General features: G+C 44.4%; 1 protein-coding gene across 2 annotated transcripts in view; it reads left to right on the top strand.

Annotated features, from left to right (window-relative positions):
• Window positions 1-3,422: 3,422 nt before the first annotated feature.
• Window positions 3,423-27,516, top strand: part of MAML3 (mastermind like transcriptional coactivator 3) — a 322,946-nt gene continuing 298,852 nt past the window's right edge. For both annotated transcript variants that reach the window (XM_066573728.1, XM_066573729.1), the window contains exon 1: window positions 3,423-4,625. In XM_066573728.1, the coding sequence (XP_066429825.1) occupies window positions 4,122-4,625 (504 nt within the window). In that variant the 5' untranslated portion in view covers window positions 3,423-4,121. The remainder of the gene's footprint in view (window positions 4,626-27,516) is intronic.

A 27,516-nucleotide genomic window follows, 5' to 3' on the forward strand; every position in this document is an offset into this window, starting at 1 on the left:
CCTAAGAGTAACAGGAGGGTTCAGTCAGAGACAGTGCAGAACATAGACAATAGGGCCAGATTCACACATATTTGCATGCGCAATATAAAGTGAATAGGGACCATTGATTTCAATGGGTTCGTTCACATGTACATATTTTCACTGCATATTTTGGTCGCGAAATGAAAAATGTAGCATGCTCTATTTTCCTGTGATTTGCACACCAAAAGTCCCTATAAAAGTCAATGAGGATGCGCACACAATATGCTTGGAAATAATAGTAATAAACTTTATTTGTATAGCGCCAACATATTCCGCAGCGCTTACATAGACAGGGGGGATACAGAAAGACAAAAGTACAAACATTGCAGAACCACGGTTACATAGTAACCAGTTGATGGAAACAATAGGGGTGAGGGTCCTGCGGAAATGTGTGAAACACTGCGTAACGGAGCAGGAAAAAGAACACTTTTTGAACTCCGACTAATTATGGCTGGGAGCATCGGTGTGTATTTTTTTGCATGTGTAATTGTGCACACACAAAAAGTAGAGTAAATTACACAGATACGCGCATAAAAAAGCAACATTCAGTCCACAAAAACGCTGCACTTGGCCTTAAAGTAACAGGAGGCCTCAGCCAGAGAGACAATGCCGAACATAGGCAGTAAGAGTAAGGGCTCATTCACACCACCGTGATTTTGGCAATGCTGCATGGTAACATAGTAACATAGTATGTAAGGCCGAATGAAGACAATGTCCATCTAGTCCAGCCTGTCTATCCTACTGTGTTGATCCAGAGGAAGGCAAAAAACCCCAAGGCCAGAAGCCAATTAGCCCTTTTGGGGAAAAAATTCCTTCCCGACTCCCTAATGGCAATCAGACTGTTCCCTGGATCAACCCCTAATAGTTCCTACCTGCCTATATACCAGGATTGACACTTAACCTAATATTTATATCCTGTAATATCCTTCTCCAGAAAGACATCAAGTCCCCTTTTAAACTCCTCTATGGATTTTGCCATCACTACGTCCTCAGGCAGAGAGTTCCACAGTCTAACTGCTCTAACAGTAAAGAACCCCTTTCTGTGTTGGTGATGAAACCTACTTTCCTCCCCAACAATGGAGTTAATGAAAGTAGATGAACTTTGATTGATCTGTTCACACTAGCGTGTAGATATGCATGAGAAAAAGATGGCAGCATGCTCTATTTCACCATGTATCACACAGCGAGAGGGCTATTTTATGGGCAGCGCATGCAACACTATCCATACGCAATGCATTGTGTATGGGCGGTGATACATAAGCAACCCCGCTGTAAAACAGAGCAGGGAATTTAGAAAAAAAGACAGTCACACTGCGCCTGCCCAGTGCATGAGACACGCGGTCATGTGCAGTGCACTCACTGCCATACGCAGCGGTAGCGGCTCTCTGCTGGCATCACACAGACCGGTAAAGCGCTGCGGGACGTTAGCAGCGTTTTACACATACGGTCGTGTGAATGAAGCCTTACGGTGACTTTACATGGCTCAACTACCGACTGCAAAACTGCTCAAACGAGCAATATCTAGTAATAATTATCTTCTGTTACTGCCCTCAGTAATGAGGGTTAGGGATTTGACCTTGTGCTTGAGGTCATTTCAGGGTCAGATGAGATCATCATTGGAAGATTCTTGAATATCTGCCCCGGTAGCAGCTGGCCCGACAACGGTATCCGATTGGCTAGCGCAGAAATGGAGGGAAAAAGAGCAGCAGGATCGCTGGGCTAGTACCGTGCTTCCCTGAAATTAAGACCTATCCCAAAGTAAGCCTTACCCCTGCCCCCCTGAAAATAAGCCCTAGCGTTAAAAAAAAATCTATATTCACCTGGTCCACGGCGTCTGAGTCCCTTGCTGCGGCAGGTTGCCGTGTCCTCTGCACTCAGAAATCCTCTTCTTTCTGGTGACGGGGCTTTGAATACCCCACCTCCAGCAAAGCGAGCCCTGTGATTGGATCGAGCGCCAGCCAATCAGAGCCCGCGCTCAATCATTCACAGCCATTCAGTGAATGACATCACTGATTGGCTGTGATTGGCTCATCGAGTGCCAGCTGTGATTGGCTGGTGCTCGATCCAATCACAGCGCTCGCTTTGCTGGAGGCCGGGTATTCAAAGCCCTGTCACCAGAAAGAAGAAGATACCTCAGCGCGGAGGACACAGCAGACTGCCGCATCGCCACCGGAGACCAGCAGCGCAAGGCACCGGGACGCCGCGGTCCAGGTGAGTATAATATATATTGGTTTATGGGAGGAAAACTCCCCAGCTGAACCCTTTAATAAAATACTCCAAAATGGTGTCTTGTGTTTTTATTTAATGACGTCGGTTTAATTATATGTCAGTAACGCATAAGATCCCATGTATGAAAGCAAAGGAGAGAGAAGTCTTGGGACCATTCTCTAGCACTTGAACACCCGACAGTCGTCCATTGTAAAGTCACCCCAATAGGAGGGTTCAGTCAGAGAGACAGCGCAGTGCATACAGTAAAAGTGACCATACACCCTAGTCGGCGACTAAGTTTCCAAAGGGGAGAAGCAAATAGGCCGCTCTAGCAGCCACTGTAGGAGCGAAGGAATAGGCACGGGATATGTCCGCTGCTTTATGCCCCTTGGTCAGCTGCCTTTGGGTGGGGTGGGGGTCCTCATACACATTAGTAGTGTGACAGCCCAAAACCTAGACAGCAGGAGGGACAGGGGGGTTCAGTCAGAGAGACTGCACAGAATATAGATAGTAATCCTAAGAGGGCTCAGAGAGACACTGCACAAGGTATAGACAGTAAATGTGACAGGCAGGCTCAGTCAGAGAGACTGCCCAGAATATAGACAGTAAATGTGACAGGCAGGCTCAGTCAGAGAGACTGCCCAGAATATAGACAGTAAATGTGACAGGCAGGCTCAGTCAGAGAGACTGCCCAGAATATAGACAGTAAATGTGACAGGCAGGCTCAGTCAGAGAGACTGCCCAGAATATAGACAGTAAATGTGACAGGCAGGCTCAGTCAGAGAGACTGCCCAGAATATAGACAGTAAATGTGACAGGCAGGCTCAGCCAGAGAGACAGAGCAGTGTGCCTCTCCATGCTGCTCCCTCCCCTGTGCACACACAACCAAGGGAAGGTCAAAAGTTGAGCTGCTGCCCTGTGCCTCCCTCGCTGCCGCCCTGTGCCTCCCTCCCTGCCAGCTCCGCTCCTCCTGTACTGGAGCTCAGGCTCTACTCCTGGTTTTGCACCTGGTCCCCGGGGCCGCCTCACGGCCTCTCGCTTCTGTTTACTGAGCTCTTGTCCTGATATCACTCCGCTGGCATGAAGGAGGAGGAAGCAGTGAGAGGAGGAGGAGGAGGAGAGCACTTGATCATTGTGATGGTGGCAGGAGGAGCAATACCAGCACAAGCAGCAGCAGCACTAGGCAGCAGAAGCATTAGGCAGCCGTGCTCTATCAGCTCCTGCTACAGCCTGCACTGCTCTACTTTCCTGGCTGTGTGTCCTCTCCCCCTGCCTCTCTCTCTCTCCTCCTCCTTCTTCTTCTTGTCTCTCCCTGAGGATTTATGACTTATGTAGAAAGAGATACATTCATTTTATTGGTTCATTCCCTGGTTTATTTTTTTTTTCCCTTTTTTTGCACTGCGTTTAATATGCAGGAGATCCACCAAAAAGTACTTTGGACGCTTTGCTGCACACACAAGTAAACTTTTCTGCTGTGGCCGGGGAGTGTGAGAGGAGGAGTGAGTGCATGTGCGTGTTGTGTAGAGTGCCCGGCTGTGAGTGCAAGTGACAGTCATGTGTGGTCACCCACTGGCCGGACCTCCTGGACTCTAGACAGAAGAGGAGAGCTGACCTGCCTGGGCTTATCTCCACAACTCCTGCCTGCTGGCTGGGTTCATGTACTTTCTTCCTGTTGTATGTGTGATCCTATGAGAGCTGCTCTCACCTCTCCTCCCTGGGGGCTGGTGTCATCCATGCTGGCTCTGCACCCCAACCTCGCTCCTCCTGATCCCTTATAACGAAACAGCCCACACCTGGAGGAAGCCCCCCCACACACCCAAGTCCGGGGGCTGTGACACAAGTCTGGGGGCACTACAAACTTCTCTTCCAAAATAGTGTGCACGGGGACTGGCATGGGGGATTTCGCAGCCCCCGCTGCCTCTACAAACGGCAGCAGTCTGTGCATCAGCAATGCCCTGGGCAGCAGCATCGGTGGCGCTGGCATTGGGGTTGGTAGTCACAGTGGTAATAATACCCCTCCCAACGCTGCTGCCCCCAATGCACCGAACAATAGCAGCAGCAGCGTGAGCATTCCTAAGCACAGCACCGTGGTGGAGAGGCTCCGGCAGAGGATAGAGGGCTGCAGGAGGCACCATGTCAGCTGCGAGAGCAGGTACCAGCAAGCCCAGGCTGAGCAACTGGAAATGGAGAGAAGGGACACGGTGAATCTCTATCAGAGGACACTGGAGCAAAGAGCCAAGAAGTCGGGCACCAGCCAGGGGGCAGGTTCTACTGCTGGTGGTGCCAACAAGCAACCACCCCACCATCACCACCATCATCCACAGCAGGGCAAGCAGGATGCAGAGACAGCACCGGTCAGCGGCACCGCTGAGCACAGGAACCACACTCTGATCATGGTAAGAGGGGGAGCTAGTGGGCACTAGTGCTGCTGGAGTCTCATTGCTTGGCATAAGGGGGGAAGGAGGTGGAGGGAGGGGGTTATCCCGTGTGTTTTCTGTTTTCAGAGCGGGGTTAGGGGTGGAGCCAACAGTAATGGGCAATGCCTCAAAGTTTTCGGCACTTAGGAAGTTGAGTGACTGTTCTTGTAGCTGCAGCATATGGTACTTTATGGCTCTACTCTTCCTATGATGATCATGCCAATATGAAGGTGGAAGCCTGTGTTGCCCACTGGCTACATGATTGTATTTACCCCTGGCCTTGATGCTTGGCTGATATGTGGTTATTGGCAGGAAGGCAGCTTGAGTCGTGATCCCTTATCTCATAAGTGGCTTAGCCCCCCTGGGTGTAGCAGTGCCCTGCACACTCATCATGTAACAAAGGACAGCAAGATCCCAGCAAGTCATTGTGTGCTGCCTCACATTAACCCCTACATTGATCTGATCACTCATTGTATTGGTGAATGGATTATCAAGGCATGGCCTGGGAGGGGGATATTAACTCATGCTGTGCTATATACCTTTGCATTGGTGTATTAATAAGCAAGGAGATCTTGATGTATATCACAGTCATTTCGTTTATGTATTAGAGAAACCCACAAAAAAGTTGCTAAACGTGTATCTTTCTGATATAGTTACAAAGTAAGAATATAGTGTAGAATCACATGACAAAAGTAACATGTGACTTCACAGGCGAATTGCATTCATTCTATTAATGTCTATTTCTTTTTCCCAATGGAAGTGACTTGCTACATGAATTGTCCCACAACTTATGCGTAGAACGAGAAATCATTCGACTGAGTGAACGATGACAGCCATTCGCTTTAAAATGCAGTCAGTTTACACACGCAGATAATTGTTTACGTTAATTCGTCCTTCGCTCGATCGTCGGTCTATCAGAGCAGAGTACCAGCGAATGAGGATGCGTGAACGATCACTTTTTACACGTAACCACTTGCGATGATTTTTAGGTCTGCATAAAGCAAACAAATTATCGTTCCTCGTTCAATTGTTGATCCAACAATCGTTGAACTATATCCTTCAGTGTAAAAGGCCCTTACAGGGGAAAAGTTAGTCAATCTTTACTTCTGCAAAGAATCCCCTTTAGTTATGTACATATAATCGTATTACAGTCGTATGTACATTATACTAGATCACCGTGCATTCCTATAGGACAGGACTGTCCCCCTTGGCAGAAGTCATTAATTGTGGTCCATTTCTTATTGCTTTAGGTATTATGCAATTTTCTAGAAGTTAAAATGAATACGATGATAAATGGATACAAAGTGTCACTTGGTGACCTTGATGCACAATGTAAAAGACATGATTGCTACATTGTATACCTGATGCAAGATTGACTCTGATATACTGTGTATTGTGCTATATTGAACACACATCCTCACAAATAAGGCCAGCTAACAGGCTATTCGCTGCAAATCCACGGAAAAGCATTGTCTGAGGCGTGATAAATGTAGACAACTGGATTTTTGTGGTTAAATAGAGTCATGAGGCTGGGGGTGGGGTGTACAAGTGTAAAGTGTAATCAGGACACTGTCAGAGCCCAGGCTGCTCACTTCTGAGAGTGTCTCTGTGTTGTGGGGGAGGGTATGTGCACAGTAGTGGCTATTTTTCCTCCCTCCCTCCTCCTTTTCCTCCTCCTCCCTCTTCTTCCCTCTGACTGATGCTGTTAGACTGGTTAGATATCTTACAGGAAGCAACCCCCCTCCCTTTATTTGGCTTCTCCTGCATTAAGGCAGAATCTGCCCTGTTCTTCCCTCCCATAATGTTGTAAAGAGAGAAGATCATGTCTCCTCAATACTCCCAGAGTGAATGGAGGGTACCATTTAATTCCCTCGACACCTTCGTTGTATCGAGAGTATTTACATATTACATTATATAACGTGATGTAGTGCAATATAAAGCTACTATATAATAAGGTCCCCAGGAGCATATGTGATCAGCAGTTGCAGAGCTGTTCTGTACTATTCCCAGTCTCCAAAAGCCATACTTGAGGACTGTGTACATGTCCATATTTCTTCCAAATGCACCATAGATTCCTGCAGACAGAAGGAGCAAAGCTTTACCTTTGGACTAGAAATACAGCCATGTTAAAAAAAAATACTCCTAAAACCTGAACATTCAAGTGCGATATCAGTTAATCCCAGTGCAGTACTCCCACTTTCATGAATCCAGGAAGCTGAGACATGGGGAAGTATTGGCAGGGTCCTCACACTTGAGACCTGGTAGACATTGATCATTTCCTGCGCTGCGGAATAGGTTGGCGCTATAGAATTAAAGATTTTTATTTCCTCTCCCTAAGGTGGTTTCAGACGGCGTATAAAAACATATCCATAATACGAATCCGTATTACAGATGTGTTGCACACGACATTGCATCTGTATTTCATCAATTTTTAATTCAGATGTGTTTTCGGATTTCTATCATGTTCTATTGAGCATATACGGATCTGTATTTGCCCCGTAGAAAAGAATACAAATACGGAGGCAAATATGCAAAAAATAGAGCATGTTGCATTTTTGGAAAACGTCCTTAAAAAACACAGACATGCGATTAGCCCTATAGATTTATATTACCTGTGTATTATGGCCCCCTCAACACGGACCTAATACAGAGCAAAAATACGCGTGTCTGAAAGTGGTCCTAGGCTGTATTTACATGGGCGATATTCACACACGAGTTCCGTGCCATTGCAAGATGAACAGAACTTGTGCATGAAAAGAAAGCATTGTTTTCAATGGGTTAATTTACATGAGTGATTTTTCGCTCACTATGATTAAAAATCACGGCATGTCCTATTATGGGGTGATTCCGTTGCAAGAATAGCCCATTATTTTCTAAGGCAGTGTGAAAACTCGCATCGCACTCATATGCCATGCGATTTGCATGCGAGTGAGATGCACTTTTTACTATTTCAGCTATTGGAACAATATGCAGTTTTTTTCACGCACATGAAAAACGCCTAGTACAGCATCGCAGAAGCCTGAAAAATCGCGGGTTCTCAAGTGCAATATAGGTCCGATTTTCCTGGATCTATATCGCTCTATCACCCATGTAGATAGAACCTTCTAAACTAGTGACTGCAAGTGACTAGAAGATTACTCTTTAACCCTACAGATCCGCAAATCATAAGTGACCACTGACTCACCACAGTCTATGCTGTCAAACACATCTCAGAATGTAAGGAAATGAATGCTACATGAACTCAGTCCTAAAAGCGGTGTAGAACCTAACCTTTTCTGTATCTCATACAAGTGTCTTTTGGATATTATGATATTTGGGATTATTTCCAATAACATTATTGACTTCTTGATTACTAACACCATCTGTATGGACATCCACAAGAACACGTACATAAAACATTCAAGCAGAATACTTAATAGGGCATAAACATATGCCATAGGACATGTGAGCATTAATCATTAGGAAAGGGAGTGAAGGGTTAAGTGATCTTGTTGCACAGACCGCAGCCACACAACCACAGTGGTAATATATGCACTCGGAGCGAGCTACTGGAACGCTTCCACCGGTGCTGTGGCTTCCAAGCCTTTGTGTCCAGTTATCCTCTTGTCTGTTTTTCAGTTTTTGGATGAAGAACACAAGGGGAGGAGCGGTGTGTGCTCTAGCAGACACATGCTTGTATTTTTCTTCTTCATTTAAACAGGAAGCTGACAAGCTCCTTGAAACCAACAGAGGAGATCACAAACCCTAATCAGAAGGGTTTAATATTAGCACGGCTTGTTGCTATTCTGGATTTTTATCCAGGTTACAAACATTAGATAAAGCAATAGAAAGGTGCAAAGAAAAGTGGTGTACAAACGTTCAGATCCACAACATCTACCACATCACTGCTCGTGTAGCCGGACTAAACTTCTAGGGGTTAATTGTAAAATTAATGGCCTATCCTAAGGATAAGTCATCACTGTTGGATTAGTGGGGGTTTGCTGCTTGGGATCCCCACCGATCAGCTGATTGAAGGGGCATGGCACTCGTATGAGCGACGCAACTTCTACAGTTGTTTACATCTGAGCACCACCATGCTCATACTACAGAACGCTGTATTATTGATAGCGGAATTGAAGTAAGCCTGTAGTACTGTAGTACGCCATAATTTATTTAAGTGAGCAGGACGGCTGTTGTTTTACACCCACTTACTGCTCCAATATATGTGGATTACACTACAGACTGCCATGTTCTCTAGTTCCACTTCTTCAGTAGGTCATCAATATGACTGAGGATGAGAGAGAAATAGGAAGAAGGGCGCTAGGAGTGACTATTAGATGTCACACAACTACAGTATTTCCTGTTACAGGCACTGAAGGCAAAAAAAGGCTGAAGTACAAACGGTGGAAAATATATAAGGAAAGGCATATCTAGTCAGCTTCATCTTCGGAGATATGCTTAAAAACTAAACAACATATCCACTTTATTTTATTGTATATGTATTATGTAGTCACATGCTGGCTAGATGTCTTCTTTATGCTGGTAATGGTTGGCAGAAATGAAGAATGAGCCAGAACATAATTGATGGTCAGGTCATGATTAAAGGGCCACTCCAGTGAAGACACAACTCTTTTTATCCCTACCCCCCTCACCTTATTGGCTGCCAAGCTCTGGAGGTCTTTTCTATATTTTCCAGTCACTTTGATGCCTGCAGCCCCCTTATCAGACACCATCTTGATAGTGAGATTTTTTTACTTTCACTTTTAGTCAGTCCCATGATGCATCAGCCCAGCATGAGTTATGGCCCTTTAAGGCCGGCTGCAAACAACTGGGTCGGATTCCACATGCAGGATCCCGCAGCGGAAGTTGACCCGGTTCCCATCCAGTGACCCCCACGTACCTGTCCATATTCTTCTTTTCTGTACTGCGGATGTGCCGGTCGCTGCGCCAGCGCACACGCGCAGTACGGATAATGCTGCGCTGTCGCTAGGTGATGACGCAGATCCTGCAAGCTTTCCACAATGATGATTGCAAAAGGTCAGACGGTTTCCATTGACTTCAATGAAAGGCATTCGTTCGCAATCCGTCTTAAAATAGAGTATGCTGCGATATTTCTCCCGCGAGCAGAAAATTGCAATTGATTTCCGCTTGTGGGCAGGAAAAAGCGGTTTTACATTGCATGCGATGGCAGGTATTTGCTGCGGAATCTGGAGGCGGACGCCCGTTCCGTATTCCGTAATGCAAATCCGTCCATGTGCACGTGGATCTAACGATTCTCGTTCGCCTAAGAGAATCTCACGATTCTGATACGCATTTGCGCAGCTTGTTTAAACTGCACGATTCTTGTTGAGAGTCATGCAGTTCTCTTGCACTAGTCATTCAGTGTTTCACATTCCTATTCTTATGTGAAGCGCTGAATGATCACAGTTTAAATTGCACGAAAAGTAAATGATCAGCGCTGATTTTTATGCCGGCTTAAACTCTATGACGAGCGAGAACCTCATGATTTTTGTTCATCGTTCATCTGTTTGCCTGCGTTTAAACTTAACGATTATAGTTCCGTTTCGCTCGATTTTCTGAACGATAATTGTTCCATCTAGAGGAGGCTTAAAGGGGTTGTCCCGCGAAAAAAAGTTGGGGTATACACTTCTGTATGGCCATATTAATGCACTTTGTAATGTACATTGTGCATTAATTATGAGCCATACAGAAGTTATTCACTTACCTGTTCCGTTGCTGGCGTCCTCGTCTCCATGGTGCCGTCTAATTTTCAGCGTCTAATCGCCCGATTAGACGCGCTTGCGCAGTCCGGTCTTCTTTCTTCTGAATGGGGCCGCTCGTGCCGGAGAGTGGCTCCTCGTAGCTCCGCCCTGTCACGTGTGCCGATTCCAGCCAATCAGGAGGCTGGAGTCGGCAATGGACCGCACAGAAGACCTGCGGTCCACCAAGGGTGAAGATCCCGGCGGCCATCTTCGCAAGGTAAGTAAGAAGTCACCGGAGCGCGGGGATTCAGGTAAGTACTATCCGGTTTTTATTTTAAACCCCTGCATCGGGTTTGTCTCGCGCCGAACGGGGGGGCTATTGAAAAAAAAAAAAAAAACCGTTTCGGCGCGGGACAACCCCTTTAAGGGCTATCGATTACCTTCTGTATTCACCTAAATAGACTACAGACCATAAGTATACAGTTGGGAGGATGAGCTGTGATCTCTTCTATTATAACTGTGTGACAGGAGTTGTGTGAACATCATCAGTAACTCTGTTAGGAGATTCTGTATCCACTGCTAGGCAGTTTCGGTGTTGGATCCATGTAACAGCATCACACAGACTGAGAAATTGACTGTAAAATAAACCTATAACCCTCCAAGTAAATCTGAGCTAGACAGAACTGAAATCACATGACCATCCAAGGAAAAGGAATCTGGGAGATCCAGACAGAAATAACTAAACAACTAAGCCTCGTGTGGCACAGACAATTGCGTTAAAAAAACTCAGCGATATCGCAGCGTTAAGGAAATGCAAGTGGGTGTGAGCCCAAAGGCTGGTTGCACATCTGCGTTGGAGGTTCTGACACAGATGCAGCTCAAAAAACCAGGAAGAAAAAGCGCTGCATGCAGCGCTTTTTCTTCCGTCCAAAAGCCGGGCAGCTGGGTGAAAAATGGATGGACCCCATTATAGCCACTGGGGTCCATCCGGCGCTGCTCAGTTTCATTCAGAGACAGAGCCTTTCGGCCACAGGGATTCCCATCTCTCGTGCTCCCCGAAAGGAGCAGGAAAGCAGAATCCCCAATGCAGGTATGAAGCCACCCTAACCTGGGTATCTACTGTATATAATTATATATGTACAGCTGCTATAAGTTATACATGTATATAGTGATATGGGTGATTGTTCTCAGTGAGAGAAACCAAGTAATCTTGTAGATGTCTTTTAATGCCTAACAAAAATGCATGATGTTACATTAAATGTTAGCCATTAAAAGGTATCATATCTACAAGATTACTTGGCTTCTCTTGCTGGGAACAATCACACATTGATCTACTGGCTAACACCGGACCAAACCTTTGTTTTTGTTTTACCTATAGTGATATGGAGCATGCTGGTATAACCTGGGTATCTCCTGTATACATGTACAGCTGGTATAAGTTATACATCTCCTGTATATAGTGACATACCAGCATGGTCAATATCACTACATACAAGATATATAGCTTATACCAGTAGTACATATATGATTATGCACAGGATATATCCAGGTTATACCAGCATGCTCCATATAATCTATCTATCTATCTATCTATCTATCTATCTATCTATCTATCTATCTATCTATCTATCTATCTATCTATCTATCTATCTATCCCATAGCTATCTATCTATCTATCTATCTATCTATCTATCTATCTATCTATCTATCTATCTATCTATCTATCTATCTATCTCATATCTATCTGTCTATCTATCTATCTCATATCTATCTATCTATCTATCTATCTATCTATCTATCTATCTATCTATCTATCTATCTATCTATCTATCTATCTCATATCTATCTGTCTATCTATCTCATATCTATCTGTCTGTCTATCTATCTATATGAGATGTACATCCCCCTTTATATAGTGATATGAGCCTGACTGCTGTAACCTGGATATCTTCTGTATATAATTATATCAGCTTGTACCGTATAGTCTTCTCCACTCCTCCACTATAAGCCAATCACATGGCCAGCAGTGCACTGATGGACTGACGAATCACAACTGCAGTCTCACAGTGGAAGGGAGGACCATGTGGCGGGGTAGTCTGCTGCATAGACTTGGTTGCACACTACCCAATTAATGGCCCTCCCCTCCCTGAGTACCACCTACAGCCGACCGGTGGGCCACAGCAGTGATATAGTATATAGCCGGGGCCCCGTTCACTAATAGGCCGGGTTGCAATTGCGACCACTAGCGGTACGCTGGTGACTGTCACGGTTCGCCTCTGTGACTCAGAGCTCAGCTCTGAATCAATCTTCGTGAACCTGGTGGCAGAAGGTCTTTAAGATTAAAACCATCTCAATGTTTGTTGAAAATAGTTAGTTTAGAATCTATTTGATTAGTACATGTGAAGATACTAATGAGTCAAAAACACATGGATACTGTTAATTTACTACCCATTCTTACATGTTTTCTTTTCTCACCTTGCAGCCTTGTCTTTGTCAAGACATATCAGTTGACTTTATTGTATTTGCTTTTACAATTCTTTGCATAAATATTCCAAGGGACTGTATCATCACAATGCTTTCATGATATCAGCAACCAATAGTACCTCCTAAACAGCCAAGACGTCTACATAGGGATCTCTTAATTCCTTCATCACTTAAGTAAATATGTAACTGTTCTTGTGGAATATTGCTTTGGACAGCAGCAGATAAAGTCTCCTCCAGCTGTTTTTTCCTTTGTGTCAGCTGCCGTTTTATGCCAGAACAGTTGCTTAGCTTGAGTATTCTTGGAAGGAAGCACTTGTGGAAAGCTGTATCATTATTTGCAGATCACAGGAAATTACATGCACACGGCATTCGATACTTCTGTCAGGGTTTGCCTTGCCACAGAGTATATTCTTCTTATTCGCAGTGCCATGGGTTGACCCTTTCAATCTGAGAGTTTGTGCCCCATTCATGGTGGTGGCAAGAACTTGCCCGTGGTGGACAGAGCACCAACAAGTTTGCTTCTCTCTTAGAAACTGCTTAGTGTGGTGAGGCACTATGAAACGTACTTATATCACATACATCGCCCTCTTCATATTGCAGAGGAGACATTCATATGGAATTCGAAAGATTGTGATTGTTCTTGCTGGGAGGCAACAGCAGGGGAAATATGGCATTACATGATGCTGGGCTGGGTCTTCTGCAGAAGGAACTACCCTTTCCTTGAGACTCTCCACTATGGATAATAGAGGGGGTGTCACAAGTGGGCATCTATATATAGATGAGGTTGTCTCATTGAGTCATCGCCTGCAAGTTTATTCCATTTTTGTCTTCTTGCCACTGCTGTATCAGAATGCATAATATTATATTTCAGTTTTATACAGCTTTTAGAACATGTCACGTGGTGCAGGCTTGTTTTCTGATACTGAAATTTAAATGGTGGATAAGAATTTCTTTGCATCATTTTTTAATATTCTTCTATTGAATATAATTGTATTCTTGTGGACACAATGCAAAAACACTTAAGAATCCAGCATCCTTAGGGGAAACCTGTCATCAACTAAAAGCCCCATAAACTAACTTATGGTGTTTATAGTTCAGGTAATATGGAACACGGGGAGCCTCTTTTCATACTCACCCGGTCCCCCCGTTACCGTTGGGAAAGTATGCACAGCCTTCTAAAAAGAGTCAAGTTTGCTGTGAGCATGCTGACTTTGCCTTGGACACTGCAGGAAGGTGGAGCCGGTGAGTATAAAAAGAGGCAACTGCAAGAGGTTAATCTATTTTCAATCACTCATGTTGATAATTGAGCATAAATCATACACCAGCAAAGGCCATACACCCCAGATTACATACTTCCAGCACTCATTGTAAACAGGCAATATGTCCCTTATATGCTCACACCTTGCTTTCCAGCAGTAAAAGGGTTAACACTATCAAAGGCCATAAGTTCAGAACAAAGAAGGAAATAAGCTTATTAAGGTTTTAAGCTTTAATACCAAAAAGATGCAGTGCTTACAAAAACTTAAAAAGAGGACAAAATAAATGATTTGCGCAGGAACAAGGTTTGAAGAGATACATAATCTGCGTGTTGCGTGCGTGTCTGCCCATAGTACTCATAATTTTTGCGCACGCAAGGCCAGTTTACACGCGCACATGACTCACACTTTCTGTGGATTTCTTGGCTAATTAAATAAGGTCCAGACGTGTTCTTTTCCCTGCATTATGCACAGTGTCATACCCTTCCCCTTAGGTATTTTTGCACCTCCCATAGACTTCTTTGGCACTTTTGCAGCGCAAAACACAGGAAAATAGAGCAGGACCTGCTTATGAGAATGAACCCATTGACATGGGTTCTATTCTCTGTGTTTAGCAACCACGGTTGTGTAACGGAACCCTAAGGATGCTGTTACACAGCATTGTTTCTCCCCTGCAAAATGCAGGTGGAGAAATATTAATTGCTTCCAGCACCTGGACTTGTCATAGTGATTAAATTGACCAGGTGCCGGCCGTAATCAGCATAGCTCTGCCTGCATGTAATAGCACTGTAAGGGCTCCTTCACACTGGCGAGAAAATCAGGCGATTTTCTTGCGTTGCTAGAGGGAGTGAAAATGCATGATTATGAAACCAATGAATTTCAATGGTTTTATTCTCATTTGCCATGTCTTCACTTCTGCAATGCTGCGTGAAAAAACAATTGCAGCATCGTCTTTCTTTCTGTGATATCACCCATTGTTTTCAATGGAGCCGGCGGAAGCAGCGCTGGCCCCATTGAAAGCAATGGGTAAAGATCACGATCCCCTTCGTTTTCAATGGGGCCAGCGTTCTTCTGCCTCTGCTGAGACAGCAGCGGCAGGGGATTCCTTTATCCTTGCAGGGAATCCCCTCATCTCTGAACACTGTGAATCACGGCCCGATGTCGTCCTCGCCAGTGTGCAGGAGCCATTAGGCTCCATTCACCCGGGGTAGTTCAGTTGCAATTAAAACCGCACCAAAAAGTGCATTGATAAACCCTTGTGTGTTTTTGCCAGAGTTCTAGTAAAATCTGGCAAAAAAACACACACAGTTTTAAAAATGCACTTTTTGGTGCGGTTTTAATTGCCATTGAACCGCCCTGTGTGAATGGAGCCTATAGTTGCTCTTACACAAGCACTGTTAATGCTACCCTGTTTCCCCGAAAATAAGACGCATCTTATATTAATTTTTGCTCCCAAATATGAGCTACGTCTTATTTTCAGGGGGTGTCTTATTTCGCCGCGGCAAATCCGTCTGTGGCCGCTAATCCCTCAATTGGCCAGCTTTGTGGACGAAATTTCCCAGAAATCTCGTCCACATGGGACAGCAAATCTGTCACAGCAAAGCTGGGAGAAGCCGGTGTTGTGGTGCGGATTCACCGGCCACAGAAACGGAAAAGCGTGCAGCCAGGTCGCTTCAAAACAAGCGGCTAAGTGCCGTGGGTTTTGAAGCAGCGCTTCCCCGGCGGAAATCTCGCTATTTATCGCTGTGGTCAAACTGCGAGATTTCCGCTGGAAATACGCTCTGTGAGAACCCAGCCTTAAGAATCACACAGGGTGCCTGACTCACACACAGAGCCATAAAATAAGGGCTGTAAAGTAACGTACCTGTCTGTAGACAGAAGTTCCTGTACCACTTGTAAGCAGGGATGGTATTGTAGCTTCTGGCCACCAGGGGGAGCTCATCACAGCAGACGTGTACAGCAGGAACAGAATGTACAGTATGGACTTTTCCAGCCAGCAAGGGGAGCTCACAACAGCACACTCGTACAGCACAGCAGGGACAGGATAACAGCAGACTGTCTACAGATCTACCTATACATCTGGAGGTAGGAGACAACAGGGGATAGCAGCAGGGGACAGGCCTCTTGACTTGCCTGCACACTTTACTATGCCTTACTATCGGGGGGTGCCTTATATTTGGGACTTCTGCAAATTTCAGGGGGTGCCTTATTTTCAGGGAAACACGGTAATAGCTGGGCTGCACCAGCATTCAAAATTTTAGTTTGACAGTTATCAGAAAACGCAAGCACTAGTGTTTGTATAATCGCACACTAGTCCTATGCACAGGATAGGTCACCTGTATTACATGGGTGGGGCTCCTACGCCCAGCACCCCTGCTACTTAGCTGTTTGCAGGAGTCACTGTGCAATAGATCTAGAGCAGCTCCCTATACTTTTTATTCACCTGGAATGGTGCTGCAGCTTTCTCCTATTCAGTAGAATGGGACTGCTCTTGCATTGCCATTGCGACATAAGGAGCAGCGCTAATTCTGGCGAACAGCAGCTCCTGCAATCTGTTTAATGAGGGGGTGCCAGGCATTGGATCACACCGATCTAATATCAATGACCTATCGAAGAATAGGCAATCAGTATTATTGTCTCGGAAAACCTTTTAGGGTTTGTTTCCATGTGGCAAATCAGCACCAAAATCTGTGCCAAAATTTGCACCATTTGGTGTGAATTTCGGTGCAAATCAGCTCCCGATTTCACCCCTTCAATTGGTTTTCTGTGACTATAATACTGATCCCCTATTCTCAGGATAGGTCATTGATATTAGATCAGTGATATGCACTTTTGTTGCAGAATTTTCAGCTGTGGAAAATCTGCAGCAAATCTGCCATATGGGAACATACCCTTTAATGTTATGGGTAATCCATGACTCTTCAAATCACTTTTAGATGTTTCTTGAACATATAATTTCATAGCCATGGGCAGAATATAGCTCTTAGGATTTGTGTTCGTTCAGCCACAGGACCATTAGTGAGATTGAGAATGATGTGGTCAGGACTGTTTGCAGGGAAGTTCTTCCATGGACTTTTTTTTATTTGAGATCTCACTTTGTGCACTAGAGCATTCTCATATTTCTGAAAGTGGTGCCACAAAGCATTGCCATGCAAAACATCCCCAAACCCTTGTTTTGCATTCACCAAACTGTATACTTGTCACTGTCAATTTGGGCAGGAACTGCCCTCCTTGCGTCTACCACACTGATTTATGATGCATGATTCATTACTTCAAAGAATACGCTTTCATTGCTTCTTTGTACTACACCCCGCGACAGAGGCGTAACTTGAAGCTTCTGGGCCCCAATGCAAAACCTGTAAGAGGGCCCCCAACTATAATGCTTTATTCATAGTACTGGGCTCCCTATATGGAGAAGAGAGGCCTTATGGGCCCCCTGAGGCTCCTGGGCCTGGGTGCAACTGCATCCCCTGCGTCCTCTACAGTTACGCCCCTGCCCCGCGAGCCAAGACTTGGCCTTCTGCATAGTGATCTGAGGCTTCTCAGATCACTATGAAAACCCAATCCTACTCCAAGAGTTATGGAGAAACATTTATTGTGCTGAGGTTCCTTTTACTTAACCATGCTGTATGCTATGACAGTCGTTGAGCTCTTCAGTGTTACCGCTTCTATGTTGGTGATGCATGATTGTGTGGCCTAACCCATTACCAGTGGTACACATGCAGTGAGCAAAAAATACTGATAACAATGGGATAAAAGCCATGGATGACAGTGATATATAGTCTATAGTTATTTACTGTGTTTGAAGTTGGCACTCAAGGGCAGGTACCATAAATGGGTTTATGGAAGATCATTTTCAATAATTTTATGTTATCACTTTTTAGAAAGTAAAAGTTAAAAGCTCCACTACCTAATTGTATAAACTGTATGTTTTCGCATTAGTGATTGTTTGACCCATTGAAGGGGTTCCGTCACCGGAAGAAAAAAAAAATCAATACTTACATATTCCTCCCCAGGCAGTCTACTTACCAGGTCTTCACCCTCCCCGATGTTCTGGCTCCTGCAGTCCCTAGGGTGACATCACCTGCAGCCGGCCGGATCCTCTTCTTCCTGTGACGAAGCATACATTGCCGGCATTCTGTTTCCTGAAGGGCAATGTATGCTACGTCACTAGTGACCAGGTACACTGATCTGCAGGAAGAAGACTGCAGAGAATGTACGCTACGTCACAGGAAAAAGAGTATCCAGGTATTATTGTATCTTGACGCCACCGGAAATGGTGGGTGTGGTGAAGTGTAAGGCTCTGTGATAGGCGGGTGACGCCCCCTGCAATTGATTGGCTGCACGCCGCGCTCCCCCTTGTTGGGCTCACAGGTCCTGGCAGTGAGTATCGGCCTGTCCGCTGCGGCCCCTGAGCACTGTGCTCCGTTCTGTCTACCGTCGTCCTTGGGCTCTGAGTTGCGGCACCTCAGGACTGTGCTCACCACTGACAGGCTCCACTCCGCTCCCTTCCATAATTATGTGGGTATTTGGCCTGTCCCCTGCATCTCCTCAGCACAACGCTCCTTTCTGCCTGCCCTGGTCGGCCTGGCAGCTGCGGCTCCTTACGCACTCCAATCACCGGTCACAGGTGGGTTAAAGGTGCACCAGGGACACTGACGGCGTGGGGGCTTTGTACGGGGAGATGGGAGTTGGCTGTGTAGCACAGTCACAACGCATCTCACACTGCGCCGCCGGCAACAGTCAGAGCGGGGCCAGGAGCAGGGTGCCGCAGCTGTTGCACGCTGTAGCTGGGACAATTGCAGTGGCCACAGAAGGGGAGATGGCATGGGTACACTGACTTCTGCGGCCTCTACCTGGCACATGTCAGCGGGACCCTCTCCTCTGGAAACCCTGCAAGGCACATGTCAGCCAGAAACTCTCCTGTGGAAACCCGAGTGCTGAGTGCCACCAGTGCTGATTGCCAGGACCTGTGAGCATGAGAAAGTGGAGGCAGGCCTGCAGCCAATCACAAATAGGGGGCGCCACCTGGCTGTCAAGCAGCCTTACACTGCTCCACTGGCACCATTTCTGGCGACATCAAGGTACAATAAAACCGAGGATCCGGCCAGATGGAGGTGAGGTGACCCGAGGGACTGGAGGAGCCAGGAGAAGATCTGGTAAGACTGACGGGGGAGGAGAAGGTAAGTATAGGATTTTTTTTTATGTCAGAACCCCTTTAAAGGACAGAGTTTTTCAGTCCTAAACGACCAGACACTTTTTACTTATTTTACACATGGTGGTTTTATGGCCCTATTTTTTCTTGGGCTGCCAAAATTATTTTTGCTGTGTTTTTTTTTTGTGACCTATAGATCTATTTTTTAATACCTTTTTCACTGGGAATTTTTTTCAGTTTTTTTTTTCATTTTATTAGTGGTGATTAGAGTTGAGTAAACATACTCTTCCGAGCTTGATGCTTGTTCGAGTATTAGCATACTCAATGGTGTTCGCTACTCGAGTGAGCATCACGCTGTGTTCGACCCCGCCCCAGTTTTGGCCCCTCCGCACTACGACGTGTCAGTTTTGACCCCTACCCGCTGCGACGCTGTGCACGTCAATGGTAGTTTGTGGCTGGCTTGGCGAAGGAGAGAGAGAGGGGGAGAGAGAGAGAACACGAACAAAAAAAAAAGCTCGGCAACGGGCGGGTCCCATACAAAAATGCTCGAGTCTCCCATTAAAGTCAATGGGGTTCGTTAGTCGAGTAGAGCTCTCAAATTTTACAAAAAGCTCGACTCGAATAACGCGGACCCGAGCATTTGGGTACTCGCTCATCTCTAGTGGTAATCTGTTCAAAAAGTTGAACACATAGCCACTAATAGTTTACCACAAAAATAAAAAAATAAAATTATAGTTATTTTTAAAATTATATTTCCACTAAAATAAAGTACAGGAATTGGTTTGCCATTTTGATATATGATTTGTATAGTCTTGGATTACAGAGCGGATATGGCCATGGTTTAGGTTGGTATAGGCGGTGGGTTGCTTTCTTTTTTAAATACATTTTTTTACCTTTTTTTTTACTATCTGTGTTTCACATGACATCATATAAGATGTCTGGGAGACATTCAGTGCCTTTTTTTTTTAATTTCACAGTTTTCCATCGCAACTGGGACATCCATATGAGCCCTAGTTAAAGGAGAAAACATTTACTTGCAGTGATAAAAGTAAAATAGCAGCAAATGTAACATTATACCCAATGGGTAAGCAGAGACAGGGGCGGGGCTAATTCACGGAACTTAGCCCCACCCTGTCCCGCCTCCCCCCATTGCAAATAGTGCAGAGGGGTGGAGAGGAGGCAGAGAGGGGGCGGGAGCTCAGTTCCTGCTCCTGGCTCTTCCTGGCTCCCCCCCCCCTGCAGATGAGGACAACGTACATCAGCTCGGCGTAAAAACCGAGCCGATATACGTTCATGTGAATGCACCCTAAAATTGAAAGCAAAAAAATGGGCCTCTACCTGAATTTAAAGGAGACTAAAATTCTGACAACTGCAAAAAAAGGCCAATTTTAAATCGACAATGAGGTCATAGAATGCGTGCGAGACTTGTTCTTCCTTGGCTTGAAAATTGACCGGGCTGGAGAATCTATACCAGAGATAAAATGTAGGATAGCATTGGGGTGATGAGCAATGCTGAACATGGACAAGATCAGGAAAAATAGGGATATCGGTATAGCAACTAAACACAGGATAGTGCAAACCACCATTTTCCCCATAGCTGGACTGGATGTGAAAGCTGGACTGTGAAAAAAGCTGATAGGAGGATTGATGCGTTTGAACTGTGGTGCTAGCGAAAGCTGCTGCTTATGCTCTGGACGGCGAGAGTAACAAACAGAGAAGTCCAGAATCAAATAAGACCCGATATATCACTGGAGGGCAAGATGACCAGGCTCAGGATCACGAAGACAAGATGACCGGGCTCAGGCTCACGTATTTTGGCCATGTATTGCGAGCAGAGTCGCTAGAAAAATCTATAATGCTTGGACAGATCAGTGGCAAGAGAAGACCCAGCGCCAAAGAACACGATGGCTGATACTGTCAGAGCCGATACTTGCATGGATATTACATAACTGAAAGAAGCAGTGCAAAACCGAAAAACATGGGGGGAACTCACCTTTAGGGTCGCGAACGACTAAATGGTTAACAACAACAAGGATGCTTTCACACGGATAGAATTATTATGTCAGGACGCACCGCTTGACGCAGCTTAAGCTACCACCGTAGAATTCCGCACATAAAATATTTTGGTGTGGAATTTGCTGCATGTTGCGGTGATGATTGTGGACTATTTCCACTTGTGTGAAAGCACTTTAAGGATCTTTTCATACACGAAGATACATTGTTTTAAACGATTGACAATCTAAGCCAGTGATTAATGTTAGCAAGACTTCATGTAACAATAATTGGATGGGTTGTTTTTAACTGCAAGCACTTGTGAGATCACTTGTCTTTCTTCTCTTCTACTGTCTCTCTTACTAATGACTACAGATGCCTGTTTACATCAGTGGACGTTCTGCCGACAAACAATGAAATCAGCAACAAACGAGAGAATTATTGCTGATTGTTCACTAGCTGCACATTTATACACTGGACAATGGGAGCTTTCGCTCGATCCAATAACTGTTTGACAATAATCAACTATTCTTTAGAAGTATATTTACATGGAACGATTATTGGCCAAATAGTCACTCGTCGTTTCGTTTAAACATACCAAAAAATTAATCTCTGGTTGAACAAATTGGTGTGGTGTAAAGTTACAGTTGTTCGTATCTGAACAAATCGCGAGCAAGTTTGCATGGCTATCCCCTCTATAAACGATAGAGGCTGCACTAGTGATGGCGTCATTGGCTCGTTCACGCTTGCAAACGAGAATTGGCCAGTCTAAACACACCCTTAGTTTATAGTGCAGTGGGAATGTGACAGGTTCCCTTTAGGCCTAATTCCCACGAGTGGATTTCCGCCGCGTATCATGTGGCGGAAATCCACGGCGTTGCCCCGCAGCTTTTAGGTTCTATTGAACCTATTAGCGCAATGCTCATGGTGCGGAATTCTACTGTGGAATTCTGCCCCGTGATCTCATTGGTAATCACCTGCGGCATGTTCTATTTGCTGCGGGCGTATGCCTGGACTGCTTCCATTGCAGTCAATGGAAGCCATCTGTCACGCTATCTTTTGCTGTGGCACAGCAGTAGATAGCGTGAAAACGCTTCCCCGCCCACTGATACCCGCGTCATATGACGCGGTTGACATGTCATGTGACGCTGTGGGCATGTCATATGGGATGCGGGACATCGGGCAGCGGATCCAGAGGTGAGTATGGAGTCCTGGGGGGGCACCATGACGGATCCGCTGCAGAATTCCGCTTGCGGAGCCCGTCACGGCCGTGGGCACTATGCCTTAATTGTTGTCTATAGCTGTATGATTCCTGTGAAATCATTGTAGCAAGAAATAGATACTGTATCCAAACAGTCCAAGATGATACAACTTCTCAGCCTGGTATTATGATACATGGCTGGAAATACCTGCAGCAAACCCCTGTGTATGTAAACAGGAATGTATCATTTCTTCATTCAGCAGCATAGGTTTATAAACATACTGCATGTTGTGCAGAAATCTACCTGTGACACCCCGGATTTATCAAGCTACACCTGCTGAGATATAATGCGGCTATGAAGATAACACTCTGAATAATTTATACCGGCAGCTTTAGGTTCCCTCGCTCCAGACACCATGTTGTGTTGTTTTTGGCTACTTAAGCTGGGTGGCATAAACATACAAATGAGTTTAGGATTTGTCATACTTTGGACTGCCTATTTAATAATTGATGCACATCATACGCATTTGCTTTTTGTTGTTTTTTTTTCTTCGCTTTTAGACTATATATATTTTCAGGTCATCTGAATAGCGTAGAAAAGTAACGAAGGGATCAGCGGTCCACATGTATATCCAGCGTCTTTGCACTTCCATCTCCCCTTTGCTTGACATGAAGACATTGCGGCAGCTTCTGACTGTAACAGAGCTCTTGTCATCACCAGGATAGGAGTTGTGATTTTGAGAAGATCACGTCTTGCACCCAAAGTTCAATCAGAAGACAGATTTCCTGTTCCACGGCCTCTGCTGTAGAAACCGTACCGCGATTCCTGCGGAGCCCGTTAGAAGCTTTACGCCTGTAGCTATCTTTAGCATTTTCTACTGACAGTCACTTGTTCATTCTCTAAACTCTGCATCCTGTGCACTTTTTAATTTCATCTCTGAACATTGCTGGATACATAGATCAACCTGTTTGCAGAACTCTCAGGGGGTATAATATCTATGCAAATATTATAATAGTGTGAGTATTTCTTGAATGAAACGATGCCACTTTAAAAGCAATAAACCCTGATCTAATGTTTCCTCATTTAAAGGGCTTACATCTGCTTTCCATTTCATTTTACAGCTTTTCATATTAACCCTGGTGCCCCCTATCTGGTAGAACTTAGAAAGTGAAATGAATGTATTTTGTTGCTTCCTTTATACCCGTGAATGTCTAAGGCTTCATTCTGATGAGGCATTCTACTTTTTTTAAAGGCTACAAACTGCCCATGTATGTAGTGGCTAAAAACAATGGCTTAGAAACCACAATATCAATGCCGTTTTCAGCTATAATGCACTTTAGAAGAGCTCTGTGGATGACCCAAATTAGAAGGGAAACAGTTCTGCGCACAGTATGATATAGAGCAGGAGGAGCTGAGCAGATTGATATATAGTTTTGTGGGGAACGATTCAGTAAAACTTGTACTGTATTTGCTCATGGCAGGCTACGAAGTCCAGTGGGTGGTCCTACTTAGTGATTGATTGCAACAACAATGACTGGATGGTAAATGATAGAACTTGAAGTCACCTATACTATTTGCCTTTTCTGGGTACTTATAGTGTCTCCCAGTACTTTATATACCATCAGGACTTACAATAGAGACACAAAGTGTAACAATCATATCTTCTTCACAAGAATAATAGTTATGAAGCACATATCAACACAGTAGAAAACACTAATACAAAACTAGAGCCTTACCATGATGATGGAGCACAGGGTGATGGTAATCAGATGATGAGAATGAAGATGTTGATGAAGGTGATGTGGAGACTTTAGCATTTGATAACAGAAATAACAACCAGGAAACCCTATCCATGATGCTATCTCTCTGTAATCGCTCTCTGACGCTGACCCTAACTCCAGACACCACTGTCCTTCAGACATCCTCAGTTTACCCTATAGGTTTCCCTACATGAGAGCAAGAGGGCACTAATAGACAAAAGCCAAAGAAGCAAACTGAACAATGAACCAAGGCTAGGCAGATGCAAACAATGAATAAAGATGAAAACTAGAGGCTAAGAAACACGACTGGACTAAACAACTATAGGAACAAGACGACCCTGAGAAATACAAGCTAGAATAGAACAAGGTATTGGAACTTAAGGAAGTATACTAATGGTATTGCAGTATACTGTATAAGTGATCCATCGATTGCAAGTTCAAGTCTCTTATGGGACTAAAAAAAGAAGTAGGAATAAAAACCGTCATCCCTGATAAGAGGGACCGCATGTTGTGTTCTATGTGGGCAGCGCTGATAGCACTGTATGCAGCCAGTGGCAGAACAAAAACGATGTATTAAGGGAACAGACCACCAGCTGTTCTCTAAATACATGCAAATGAAACTAGTTAGCTACTAATGGGCTGATTAGCCTATTAGTACCTAATGCAAAATGATTGCTCAAAACTGTCAGTTTCTGACGAATTTTGAGCGATCATCTTTGCGTGTAAATGGACCTTTAGGAACCACTGCAGATTGCCCTGTTATTCTAATTAAGGAAAAGTAGCTAAATAACAAAAGCAGAAGTCTCCTGAACTATCTGTAGAAGAAAACAGGAAGCGAGCTGCTGTGAATGGCTGCATGGTATGATCTGATGTATCCTTGTGTAGTGGATGGTCATAGATCATATTGCCCGTGGTTCCCTGCTGCAGGCTGGATTCACATAGCATTACGATATGAAGTATTCCAAGTTATGGAACCAGCCTATATTAATTACCGATTATGTGCCTTGTGTAGTCATTGGATAAAATGCCAACCAACGCAGACTTCCTGTAGATACAGGAAATGAGAAGTTATTTATCGGCAGCTATGCTGCTTCTCTTGCACAATTAAATAAGAAGCAGTTGCAGGAACTATAAGATGTCATTTTTGTGCAAAAGTAATATGCATGCACTTTTATCCCGTACCATGATAAATCATATCAGTTAGGGCTCTTCCACACTTTTTTTTTCATGCGTTATCGCATATATATCTTTTTAAAATGTAAGTTGGCGTCTAGATGCCAATGGTTCCTGTGTAATTTTTTTTAGTCTGGAGCATTGCCACTACATCTAAATATACCCATAAGCTGTGCAGAAATACAGCTTCTGACCCAGGCTACAGTGATACCCGCAGAGATCTAGTTTATTTGGGCTGGGTCTATGGGTATATTCAGAAGTGACAGTCATGTTGCAATAATTGTGTCATTATTTGGCAAAAGCCATAGCATTCTCCTGTAGTTTTGCGGTAGCTGGCGTAAAATAAGGGGGTTAAATATTATGTATGAATATAGCCTTAAGGCCCATTTACACGAGCCGATGATCGCTAAAAGATTGCTCATAAGCTGATAGCTTTGATCGATCATTTTGCATAAACTATTAAGTAGCTAGCAGTGCCCGAAAAGCGCATGATGGGTGCACATTTGGACTCACCGATGATCGCTAAAACAATTGCCGATTAGCAATTTTTTTTTTTTTTGCAATCAATTCTGACAGCGGCATTTAAAGGCCCCGAACGCTGTTCGGGGGTCCCCTACGGCCCCCCCCCTGCAGTGAGATCGGGGGAGCTGTGCAGGTGTCATGGCTGCCGGGGCCTTCTAAAAGGCCCCAGGGTTGCCTTGAGAGACTGCCTATCAAGCCATCCCCGTGGGGTGGCTTGATAGGCTGCCTGTCAGAATGCAGTATGACGTAATGCTGTAGCATTACGTCATACTGCAGGAGCGATCAAAGTATCGCATATTGTAGTGAAAAAAAAGCAATAAAGTTTTTTTAATTGTAAAAAAAAAAAAAGTAATAAAAGTTTAAATCACCCCTCTTTTGCCATATCTATAATTAAAAAGTCTAAATAATAAAATAAAAATACATATTTGGTATCGCCGCATCTGTAAAAGTACGATCTATCAAAGACGTGCATTATTTACCCCGCACGGTGAACGTCATCCGGAAAAAAAAAAGAACGCCAGAAATGCACTTTTTCAGTCACCCTGTCTCCTAGAAAAAACGCAATTAAAAACTCAATCAAACGCAATCAAAACATCATACGTATTCCAAATTAGTACTAGCGGAAAGTACAGGGCATACCACAAAAAATGAGCCATCGCTGAACTACGTCGACGGAAAAATAAAGATATTGTGCGCACAAGATGACCGCAGAAAATAATTGAAAAAAATTAAATGTCTTTGAAAAAAAAAGAGTAGTATAGTAAAAAAAAAAACTATACAAGTTTGATATCAGCCCCATCACTTGAGTTGCAGTTCTCCTCAGAATACCTGGATGTGAGCAGTATCTTAGTGACCTTGCTATGGCTTAAATACATCTTTAAAGCAGTTATCTCACTAAAAACCCTTAGTTCCTATCCACAAGATAGCTGATAACTGTATCCACCAGGGATCATGAGGACGGCGCACCACCAAGTTTTCTTAGTGTATGGAACAGGTATGTGTGATGAGCACTCCATTCACTTCTGTGGGACTGAGGGATTGGTGATAAGTGCTTTTTGGTTGGACAACACTATTAAGCAAATATTTATCCTAATTTTCCATTTGGCTTTCATTCTTCTCCGGACTGTAGTGTATGAACCTGGGCTTATTGTAGACAGATGATCACATATAGTAGGAGAAGGTCTTCTGATAACTTTTTCCAACATGTCCAATGATTTTTAAAAGAAGAGTTTTCTACTAATTTAAAAGGGTGCCTGTCAGCTTGAACATGCCGTCCTGTCTGCAGGTAGCATATTACAGAACAGGAGGAGTTCAGTAGACGGATATATAGTTTTATGGGGAAAGATTCAGTACAACTAATATTTTATTCATTTACATCTTTGCTTATTCTGAGCTTCAAGGTCCAGTGGGCGGTCCTATCAGTGAATGGGCGGTCCTATCAGTGATTGATAGTTATCTGTCAGTCAGTAATAAGACCGCCCACTGGACTACAACATGCTGCCTATTGTCTGGACAGCATGTTCAAGCTGACAGGTTCCCTTTAAGAAAAGGACTACAGTATTACAGTGTCCATGGACATCCTAAGGTAGCGTTTGTCACATCTCTTGTCACTCTTGTAGGATCCATTTCTAATTTACGTCTGTCA

This window comes from Eleutherodactylus coqui, chromosome 7 (assembly GCF_035609145.1).
Source record: "Eleutherodactylus coqui strain aEleCoq1 chromosome 7, aEleCoq1.hap1, whole genome shotgun sequence".
Classification (NCBI taxonomy): domain Eukaryota; kingdom Metazoa; phylum Chordata; class Amphibia; order Anura; family Eleutherodactylidae; genus Eleutherodactylus; species Eleutherodactylus coqui.